The following is an 11,902-nucleotide window of genomic DNA, read 5'->3' on the forward strand; positions in this document are numbered from 1 at the left end:
GAGCGAGAGTATTAATCGAATCGAGTAGTATCCAGTAGTAATTAAGAACTACTGAATCACTTGATGCTAAGCATGGCACGACGTTGTGAGAGCTGCATCACAGTTCGGGGTAGACACATTCTATACCGGAATGTCTCTCCACATGGTTTTCTGGATTTCTTCATTAAATGCTTCGTTCAATTGCTGCTCAGAAGAAGTTCTGCTTGTCAGTACAAGCCTTTTCAGACGACGGTGATCTCATTCCTCACAGACAGACTCTGTCCGGATCACAGTTATACGCTTCTTAGACAAGCTATGTGGATTATTTTTCCACTGATTAAACATCCGGGATATCTTACATTTTGAGAAACCAGTCAGTCTGCTGTTTTCAAAATTGTGGCTCCAATCAGGACGGGCATCCACAAAAAGCCCTTTATCGAACTCCAAAAGATCCTTTGTTTTCTTATTGTGATCAACACTATTAACGTTTACTGACCAGCATACTTAAGTAGTTGCCAAGAACACTTGAAGACGCACGTCAACCAAGTATTTTGCATATAAGTTGCATAAAGGTTTCTAGTTTAGTGACTGATTTGGGTAAAAGTGTGTTCAATGTGTTTAAAAAAATACTGTAAACATCATTTCTGTTTTCTGTGCTTTTAACCACGCTGCCAGCAAAGACGTCTATAGACGTCGTTATCCATGGATGCGAAGTGCATATTAAAATTATAATACCATTGATATTACATTGAAATATATGATGGATACGAAGCGTATGGGGGTGCGTATTTGATCCATAATGGCCGGTAAAGCGATTCTTAAAATAGATTTTAAGATACTGTCTTCGGTATGATTTTTTTTTGCTGGGGGGGGGATGCAGACAGAAAATGCAATATAATGTAACAGCTATTGGAAAGAACTTGAGATCGCTTGATTAAAAATTGCACAAATTTTGTGTTTAAACAGACGCATAATTAAAGCGTGCAGAAACATGATATTTTATTCGTTACAATCAAGTATACCACAGAGAGAGAGAGAGAGAGAGAGAGATCATCCTTATATCCTTATAAGGACTGGCTTAAAGGGGAGAATCTAGAATGCTTTTCATCTTCCCCGTTATCTGTAGAGGACAATGTAGGGATAAGGTGTTATTGAGCAATTAAAGCTCTGATCATGGCAGAGGGTAACAGCAATAGCTGCCTCAGCTAGAACTTCATTGGCTACAGCATTGCCATCCATTACCCTCCAAGGGTATTAATCACCGCATCACACGGTCGATTTTCTTTTCACCTCAACATCCAGAGAGATCGTCTGCCGTTAAGTATCCTCCTTATTTGTTCTTTGGATGGGGTGGGAATGAAACAGCTCGATCTCCGTTCGTTTTTTTTTTTTTTTTTTTTTTTTAACTAGAGGTGGTTTAAAAACTTCAAAACGCCAGTAGCGTGGGTGGACTCAGAATTTTTTAAATTATTTTTTATATGCTTTTATAAATTTATTTTTTTTACATCATCCCGAAGTCTTGCTCAAAATCCAAAACATTAAACTTTTACGAGCCATTTCAGGCCGCCAATAATTGGGAAGGTGTCATTGGTATAATTGGTATCGTCTCACTCCGTGTGATGACACCAATTTCCCACCTACGACAATCACAAACTTTCATGATCATGGCAGAATTTCAACCCACAGCCTGTTCGTTGGAGAAACGATATGCTACTCCCTGGGTTTAGATTTTAGGTATGTTAACTGGGCAGCGTTTTCATATGGAACAAATTTCTTCTCTCCCTTTGGCTGATCCATGTTTTCAGTGAAATTGTCCATCGCACTCTTCAAGATATGCACATAAAACTGTTTTAAAGGCAAACAGGCTACAACACCAACGACATTACGACAATAATTTACAATTCTGGTACAATTCTTGTTTTTAGATTACTTAACACTCAAAACCAGTAATAATATAGTAAATAATATATTGTTTCTATAATATAATAATATTACAGAAACAGTTATAAAAGTAAAGAGAGCAAAAGCGCACATCACGTACAGGACAGCATGCTTTATGATCATAATCACACATTCATTGTAAAGCATAACAATAAGTGAAGCAGATAATTCATATAATTAATTAAATAATACCAAATTGTGACTTCAATTCTCTCCTGGACTACGCTTGGGAGAAAACAGAGGATGATTTCTTTTGGCTCAAACGAATAGCTGACACATTTTGCGAAGCGAACTGAAAGACATAAATGAATAAGATCTGATAAATGCGAGTATAGTGGATTGGATCTTAATCCTCAAACTTGGTATTCAATGCTTCTCTGCCGTTTTTCTTACTATTTTCTTTTTTCACATGAACCACTTTTTCCGATCCACAAATTGGTTTCATAGTCTTGCCGATAACTGCTTACTGAGAACATTTACTTTTACCACCCTAAATTATGATCAACAAATCACCCAGTAAACGTTTAGATTACGTTTCTGACTTAAAAAGTCTTCGCAAAACTCAATTCTATGTTATTGTTTCTCGTAAAACGTTTGACTGTACTCAAATATCTGAAAAAGGCAACGTTTCTCTTCCCAGGATAACACCTTCCTCCAGTTTTTCTTTTTCTTCGTATCCTTGGCATCGAAAGAAAAAAAAAAATTCTCTTTTTTCAAGACGTTATTTTATCATTGAACAGCTATCAACTGTATACATAACACAAATCCTTCTAATCATTGAATCTGAAAACATTCAGTGATAGGAAGGATCGTGATTTGTACCGCAAATATGGGAATTGAATATTTGCGGTACAAATATAAATTGAACAACATCTCTTGTGTAACTTGAGCCATTAAACTAAGAAAATAAAATAAATCTCACAGTATTAAACTTATCATGAATTTCGACAATCCAGTTTTCCCTTCAAAGAAAAAAAAAAAAAAACTAAATCTGTCTTCTTGTCTATTTCCTAAAGAGGTAAAGTATGGAGGCTAGCAGAGCTTTCCAGGACCAATACTTTCAGTTTTGTTCAGTTACCGCCCTAAATGAAGAATTTGCATGCCATTCAGTGCTACTCTACCGCCTGTCATCATCCAACAACATTTCAAAAATGCAAAAGATATTGACAGAACGGGGCTAGCTAAACCTGTTTATTTTTCTTGTCCTTCAAGTATTTCACAGGCTATTTTATATCGGAAAAACGCCTTTAACACTTTTAGAAGTACCCGAACGATTTGCTAAATGCCATGGTATAATCCGTAATCAATAGGGCATATTTTACAAAACAATAAAAAAAAAAAAAAAAACGTCAAACTGAAAGAGCGTTAAGAAAAGAAAAAAAAAAATAATACTCTCCATTTTGATTTTTTTTAATTTGATAAATTATTTTCCTATCCCTCAAATCTATGCCGATATTAGTTAGACAATTTAGGAGTATTTGCTGGTTTACTTTATCAAACGCTTTCTCTAAATCAAGGAAGCAAATGTAAGTATTTTGACTAAGGTCTAATCTTCTCTCTATTATTGTTCTTAAACAGAGAATTGCCTCTCTTGTTCCTCTATTCTTTCTGAATCCAAATTGGTCTTCATCCAATAGACAATCTATTTTTGAATGAATTCTATTTTGAATAATTTTTAGCAGAATTTTGCTAACATGTGGGATTAAAGCTATTGTTCTAAATTGGCTGCATTTGTTTGCATTATTCTTTTTTGGTATTGGTATTATGGCTGATTTCATAAACTCCTTTGGTATTTCTCCTCTATCATAGATTTGGGCTATTAATTGATAGAGTAATGTTTTTGTCTCATCACTTAGATTTTGTAGCAGTTCCATAGGAATATTGTCTACACCTGGACTTTTTCCCTTACTCATTTCGGACAGTGCTTTATGAAATTCTTCTCGCATTATTGGGGGTCCTAGATTATCTTCATTTTGATTTTCTATACTGATATCAACATCAAGTTCGTCGCCATTATAGATATTTTCAAGATAATTCTTCCAGTCCATTAATATATCCTCAGATTCTATTAGTAATATTCCATTTTCAACTTTGATGGCATTGTTTTTGCTGTTCTTATTAAATTTGAAAGTCAGTTTTTTATCTTTATAGGCTTTCTTATGATCAGTTGCCTCTTGGTATCCTCTCTTTACTTCTTTACTCTTTAATTTTTCAAGGTTCCATCTTATTGGTTTATATCTTTGGATTTGTTTCCTATGTTTCAGTTCTGTTTTCATTAAGACAAGGTTATGGTCACTACTAATGTCGGCACCTGGATAGCTTTTGCAATTTTTTATTTGGTTTCTGTATCTTTTCTTGACCAATATATAATCTATTTGATATCTATTTGAATCCCCAAGCGCTTTCCAGGTGTATCTTCTTCTTTTTGGAACTTGAAATAATGTATTTGCTATAACTAACTGTTTTTGTGTACAAAATTCTATTAATTGCTTTCCTCTTTCATTCCTACGTCCAAGACAAAATCTTCCTGAAACATTATCATTGCTCTCTTCTTCCACTATAGCATTCCAAGATACGTGGCTAATTCCCGAACGACCTACAGATCGTTTAGGAAGTTCAAAGAACTGATATTCAATCTATGGACTTGAATATATACAACATTGTGTTATCTGACTTGAATCCAGATTTTTAATTACCAATTATGCGAAAAGAACTTCATTTGATAGCTCAAGAAGGATTGACCGATCTTGTGAGGTATATGAATCTTACGCAAAACAATAAAATTGTTTGATCTTGAACGCAAGGTTTGAAACTCTTGAAGAAGTAAACCAAGATCACCTCATTTCGACAATGTCAGTAAAATTTAGAATTATTTCTTTCGACGAGATGATCTTGTGTTTTACCAGAACTGTAAATTCGCATGTGCATATATTATAGATTCATGTGAAATGCAAGTAGTATATCAACACGTGATACCTGAAAAACGGAAGTGTGATAGGGTATACTTTTAAGCACATGTTCGAATTCACCCAATCAAAAAATTTTTCTTCAAGGCGAAAACGAAATTTTCGGTGTTTTAAGTGTGGATAGAAGAGAAAGTACTTTAGCCTTCCTTATGCCTTCTGATTAATAATGGTATTGGAAAAACTAATTCTTTATTCCACCCTAATACTGCAGGAATATTTAAAAATAAGTTTTCAAAGGATTTTCAACAAGGATTATTTCAGTTTTACGGTGGAAGTAGGTATTTGTATCAGGAGAACGGAAATATTGATCCAACCATCGAAAGGAGAACTCAGAAATCACCGAAGAAGACGCGACTGGAAAGACTGGTAATGAATGTACTTGGACGAAGTTATGGTCGGAGTTACGGTGAAAAGAACTGACAACTGCAATGTATTCGGAAAGAGATCTAGTTTAAGACAACGTCACGAGTGTTAGCAAGATGATGGGGATTATTAGAGATGGTAATGGTTAGATAGACAATATGTTTCGAATCATTGTTAACAGCAAATACTTCGGGATTTCTTCCAGTGTAAACCAGCGAAATTGGAAATGAGAAGCCAATTTCATTTGTGCTTGTTCCTGAAGTCCCCAAGAAGACGACCTCATTGGTTGAGTATGTGGAAGATCAAACATCAAAGATAAATAAACTCCGACAGAATTTGAAGATCGATAAAATGACACGGAATTTTGACCATAAAAAAAGATATTCCCTTTTGATGTTATCTGACATAAAAATGTCAGTTTGGAAGCATGGACAAGTCCCACTAGTAACGAAAAGAATCATGCGGTTGGATGTGGAAGTGCGGGCGGATAGCTGAGTAAGTCTGTCGTTGAGGTTCTGTGAGAAATAACAGGACTGGTTTAGATGCATCTAAGAAGTGGCGCACAGCATCATAGATGTTTGTGTTGGAGCAGCCAATATTTCTGAAGTTGTTGTGGAGGTGGTTTTTTTTCTTTTCTCGTTTTTATGATAATTCATTGTATTTTTTGTTTTTTATGTTATTGGTTTTATGTTTCTGCTGTTTGGGAACTTTTTTCTGATTAATGGTATCACTGTATTTATTTATATCTTTTAAGGTTGTTGATATGAGAAAGTCAATTACCGTGTAAATTCTTACAGTCTGAGGGTGGAAGACTTGTAAATATATTTCTTGTAAACTCATTTTCCCAAACATGTATCGAACGAAAGTAACTCCCTCGCATATCACTGTACTACAGTAGGACCCCTGTCAGGCACAATTTAGCAGGGTAAGAGTTATTAATTACAGTGTGTAATTAACACCCGATGCAGAAAAAAAAAGAGTAGTTTTTCTAATTGAACCATTATAAGTTCGATAGAACTATATATATATATATATATATATATATATATATATATATATATATATATATATATATATATATATATATATATATATATATATATATATATATATATATATATATATATATATATACTGTATATATATATAAGATATTACATTAAAGCACAATAGATGCAACACAGAGAATCAATCCTATATAAGGATATACGCTATGTTGACAACAGTAATAGGGCACCTTACGTACCACAATTATTCAAGGGATGTCTGCGTAAGTTTGATAATAAAAGGTGGGTTGTACTGCATGTTTTGCACTGTACTCGATGTCAAGATGCACTTTCAGCTAATCTTACAGACTTCCAATTTGGGATGGGTGTTGGGACCTGATCAGTAGTCTTTCTGTCAGTGACATGTATCAGTATACGGAAATCCACCGTTGCTTATGTCATTGGTAGATGAAACTTGATGGTGCTACCAGAGCAGGAAGAGAGAGAGAGATCTATGTGCTCTGTCTCTGAATGTTTGAGCATCCCGCACGTCATCAGCGATGAACCTCGCAGTCAACCTGGAAAATACTACAGAGACCAGCACTAGAATTGTCGGCAGAGTGTTGCATTCCTTAGATCACCATGGCAGAGCTGCTGCGAACAAGCCACGCATACCCCTTCCATCAACGTCAAATGACGTTTGGATTGGTGTGTTACTGTTCCGGGACCTTACATGATTGGTAAAGGGTTCTGTGGAACAACGAATCACGCTTCCAAATGCTTTACTGTGATGGTCATGTTTGGATCTGGAGATTACTCCGGGTAATTACTCCTGGATAATTTCATGCTTCCGAACGCTATGGAAGTACTTTGGCAATGATTTTTGCATGTTTCAGCACGGCAGTGCGCCATGCCATACTGCATGGCATGTCCGAGACTGGTTTCCACAAAACAACTTTGAAATGTCGCACTGGTCGGCTCAGAGTCCAGACCTCAAATCCCATCGAACATCTTCGGGACGAAACGCCAAATTCGCTCCGTATCACATAGGCCGTTATCAGCATCAGCAATAGGGGTAGCTTTGCGCGAGGAATGGAAGAATATTCCTGTTGCCACTCATCAGAAATTAGTTGAAAGCATGCCCTGAAGGATAGATGTTGTAATTTGTCAAAGATTGTCCCACTCTGTACCTAGAAATGTAATTAAAATGCATTATTTTTTTACCATAGCTAGGCGTCCAAATACTTTTGTCAGCATAGTGTATGTGGTAGATACGAGTTTGGAAAAGTCACACTGAAAAAACAAAAACAAAAAAACAAATACTTATTATTAAAAATCATTATCTAAATATTATCATCATTAAACAACAAGATGAATGGACCTTCCTATAAATGTGTAGCGCATCCATTTAAACTATAATCACTTCAACAGGAAGCCTTATTCCTTGTAAACTGCAACGGACTACCAATCTGTAATGAAAAATGAACTGACACATTTTGACTTCTCATATGAATATGAAATTAAGGAAGAAATTAATGCGCGACAGACTGGTTGTTGATGTAGCAGCTTTGGGATCTACAAATTGAATAATTATCGGCTATCATCATAACAGCATTCATGATGAGAAATGTGAGAAAACAACCCAACTCATTATTTAGCCGAATCTGTAATTTGAACGCAGATTCCTGAATCTCAACAAAATAAACATTTCCTGAACACCAACCGCGCTGTTCTTAATTAAGATAGTTCGCAAAGAAAGAAAGTTGCTAACGTGTTATCTGCAAGAGGTTGAATTAATCAGCATTTTAAAAGGATTCCGAGGAAAAATACTAAAAAAAAAATCAACAAGAATAACATAAAATTCGTCATTATCACACGGTCCGTGACGGACTCAACATGATTTCCAATTAAGTTGAATGATTAATCAAACTTAATTTAATAATTGTTGCTGACTATCCTAACTACTGGTCTGGAGGTTCAGGATGATCTTCAAGAACGATAATCATAACATATGCGATGATTTTGAACAAGAAATGTTTTGTTTCTTGTTCAATTGCACAGATCCCTCTACCGGTTGCATTATTCACTCAATTATGATAATTTAATTTTCCTATTTAATCTAGAACAAGTTTAGCTCATGCGTGTAACGTCGCCATCGCATGCAGGATGCTGACTGTTCAAAAATGACGAGAATGTAAATTCCAACTTATTTCAAACAATATTATTTAAAATGTTGATATTAATGAAACTATTTCGAAATTGGATTGAAATGACCATTCTCATGCTTCTGTTCAAACAATAAAGCTTCGCAAAACTCTACCTGTGTAATAATTATGTTTTTTTTTCTTCCAAAGGATGCTGATGAAATATTCTGCAAGGCCAGACTGTTCAGGTTGGTCAAACTTGATGTGTGTTTTATGTTCCTCTCAACAACTCTTACTGACTATCCAAAACATGACAAGATACAAGTGTAAGGAATCTGGCGTATGTCTGGAAATTTTAATGAAGGAAGCTCGTCTTTAGGTGAAGAAAGTACTGTCAAGTTTTTTGGACGGTACGAAATGCTGCAAGACTCATGTGAGGCTTGCGAATTTTAGTAGTACGGAAACAATCAAAACAAGGAAATGCGGTAGAGAAGTCATGAAGATCATCCAGCTTAGAATCCTTCTAATGTCAGACAACATGAGGGCGATAAAAATCCACAATATCTTTTATTAAAGGATCTAGCTGAGCAAGGCATTCTGAGAGTTTAGATAGTTGTCAAGATTGTAAAATGTTTTGGGTAAACATGTTAACACCATGAACACGAAACATCACGTATACGGTGAATTTGATAATTAGTGCCTACTATTACCATGTTTATATACGCCAGGAAACCTTCTCTATAAACTAGACATGAAACTTGATTCGGGCCACTTCAGGCCTTCGGTCAATAGAGCTGTGGTCTCACAACCGATGAAATTTGTCTGTCATCTAATTTTATAAATGGATAGTTGATTTCTTTCTGTATAGGTAAAGACCGTGCTAGCTTTGGAGTATTAGTATTACGTGACAACTCCAGGATTCATCGTGGGAGAGTACAAACAACTCACCATCTTCACTACTTAAACATGCGTCTACAACGGCACTGTTGGTCCTCCATACACACTAGTACTAATCACACATACAACGCCATCTACGGCTCACCAGTAGTACCTTTGTCTGTGGATTCTATGGCCGATTTGCCTGTATGCGGGATGAAAAACTCTACTTTACGGGAGAAAACAAAAACTGCTACTTTCATGAAAGATCGACTAACCAACCTTCAGCTGAAAAAGCCCAAGTAATTATAGATTTCTCTCATGACGAACAAAATCAAACTCAAGTGGTCTTTCCCAATCGGAGGGCTCAATGTCCCGTCGTTTCTTCTAATTGCGCTGCTTCCATTCTTATTATGTGACTAATTCAAATGGGAATAAAAAAAAACTGTAAAATAATAACTGCCATTATGTTCATAATGGCACCGTTTCTATATTTAAAATGCAATTGTAAAACGTTTGGGAAGTTAACACATTTGAAGGGGGGTGGGGAAGACTCATATGCAAGTTGCACTGATCCTAGAACGTTAACCTGTCATTTAGCCTACAGCAATCACTTCACCGAAAGAGAATTGCTTAGATAAGTAAAAGTACAGAATCTCGCTTGAATGACCACAAAGGGAAAAAAAAAAGTATTACAGAATCTGAAAAGCAATAAAAAAACTTCCCTCTGGATTATCTTTGTACAATAACATGCAACGAAAGGAATTTAGTTTCTGTTTTTTTGCCGGAAATATAAAAAAAGAACAACAAAAAAAGAGTGAAATAAAACAAATTAACAAAATCAGACAATGAATAGAGCATCAGTGTGTATATATATATATATATATATATATATATATATATATATATATATATATATATATATATATATATATATATATACACTGATGTAAGTTAAAACCAAATTTTGTGATGTTAGGAGATTACGTTTATGGCAATTAAGAAAATCTAAAACTACTTATAAGTATGAGCGACCTCTACAGAGTTCGACAAATAATGCAAAATTGTACTCGCCACGAAAAAAAAAAAAAAAAAGTACTCCCCTAAGAAACCTCTCTCTCTCTCTCTCCTGAGTTTTTTTTTTTTTAATTTCTTTGATGATAATACATCAAGAAGGAAAAGCCAATTAATGATAAGAATGGGAAGAAGATTAAAACAGCATCGACTTTTTGAAAAATATAATTTGCTTTTTTTGAAAAATATAATTTTCATCTTTGGCCTGATATTACGCATATTCTTCTGTTTTCTTTAAGTTAAAAATATTTTGTTTATTAAGTTTTTTATATATATATATATATATATATATATATATATATAAAACATTCTATTTCGTGCAGTTTGCAAGTACTCGCCAGGTGGCCAAATCTACTCATCGCAGGCGACTGGACGAAAGTCGATTTAATTGAAAAATAATTCAAACAAAAATGCTGTAATGAGTTAAACGATTTAATATGTTATTAATCAGCCATTTAAACTTTGATCAGGTGAAAGATAAAAACGATTATTTATTTAGAATTGATTACAAAAACTGCCCAGCAACTCTGCTCTATTGATGTAAAGGCGTAGCCTGAAATACGTTAAAAAAAAAGCTTCTGTTTGTACACTGCCGATTTTGTTATAGAACCGTTTGTCATTATGAGAGATCAGAATTTCCGGAAGGTGTACGCTATTGTTTTAGAATATTATGACCACTTAAATAAGGTCAACTTAAGACTGAGATTTCCGTTTTGATACTGTTTTCGGGAAAAAAAAATGAAACAATGGGAATTTTTCAGTAAATGACATTGTGATGGCTTTGTTGGTTAATATTCGCCGGAAACTTTAGACAGGTTTTGATTTTTAACGTTCAGCTGCAGGCAATTCTTTACTGCAGCTGATTTCAAGTGTCCACGGGATTAGGCTAATTAGGCTTTGCTTTCATGAGACACATGTTCGCTTTGCAAAGAGTGCTGTCCTTGGAATAAGTCAAAGGATCGAATGCAGTTTTCCTGTGACTTACCTGATGGAATAGCGAGTTTCTGGACACATGTAGTCTCACGAGAGGTCATCATACATAGGGGGGGGGGGGATTATCATAGTGCAGACGGCGATCTTCGATCTGAATGCTACAGGCGCCGCCGGAAGTGAGATTACTGATCACGCATGAGGTCTCTGGGGGGATGAGGGAGGGGGTGATAACACGTGGGCTTTTCTCGGCTGCTTCGCACTCGGCGATTGCCAGGAGATTACATATTTCTAGGTGGACCGTCGCCCCCTTCTGTAGTACATCCCCTACACCCACAGGACAGGGAGGTTCGGGTTTCACTGCACCGAAACGGGCTCGTGTGTAGCCCCCCCCTCTATTCCCCAGCGGGTCAACATTCTGAGGGTGATTTGATATCATCAGTTTACGGACGGGTGCACTTGAGGTCCGTGCATGCTCGTACCCCATTACTGCTTTTCCTTCTTGTTCCAAGTGCTCTCTCTTCGGAGCTCATGCATGCACGGAGCACGTCCTGTCACCACACTACCGCCCCGCGATAACCGGCTACACTCACGAGCCACTTAGCAGTAATTAACAGAGTTCCCGGCCTTCGAGCTGCGATAC

At 35.9% G+C, this 11,902-nt stretch overlaps 1 protein-coding gene across 1 annotated transcript in view; it reads right to left on the reverse strand.

Moving 5' to 3' along the window:
- Positions 1 to 11,363, reverse strand: part of LOC150096923 (zinc finger protein 423-like) — a 144,841-nt gene extending 133,478 nt beyond the window's left edge. The window contains exon 1 of the mRNA XM_090408095.1: positions 11,315 to 11,363. Within this exon, the coding sequence (XP_090264221.1) occupies positions 11,315 to 11,363 (49 nt within the window). The remainder of the gene's footprint in view (positions 1 to 11,314) is intronic.
- Between the last annotated feature and the right edge of the window lie 539 nt (positions 11,364 to 11,902).

Source organism: Typopeltis vanoorti, chromosome 18 (assembly GCF_054136105.1).
Source record: "Typopeltis vanoorti isolate ZY-2024b chromosome 18, IOZ_Tvanoo_1.0, whole genome shotgun sequence".
NCBI lineage: Eukaryota > Metazoa > Arthropoda > Arachnida > Uropygi > Thelyphonidae > Typopeltis > Typopeltis vanoorti.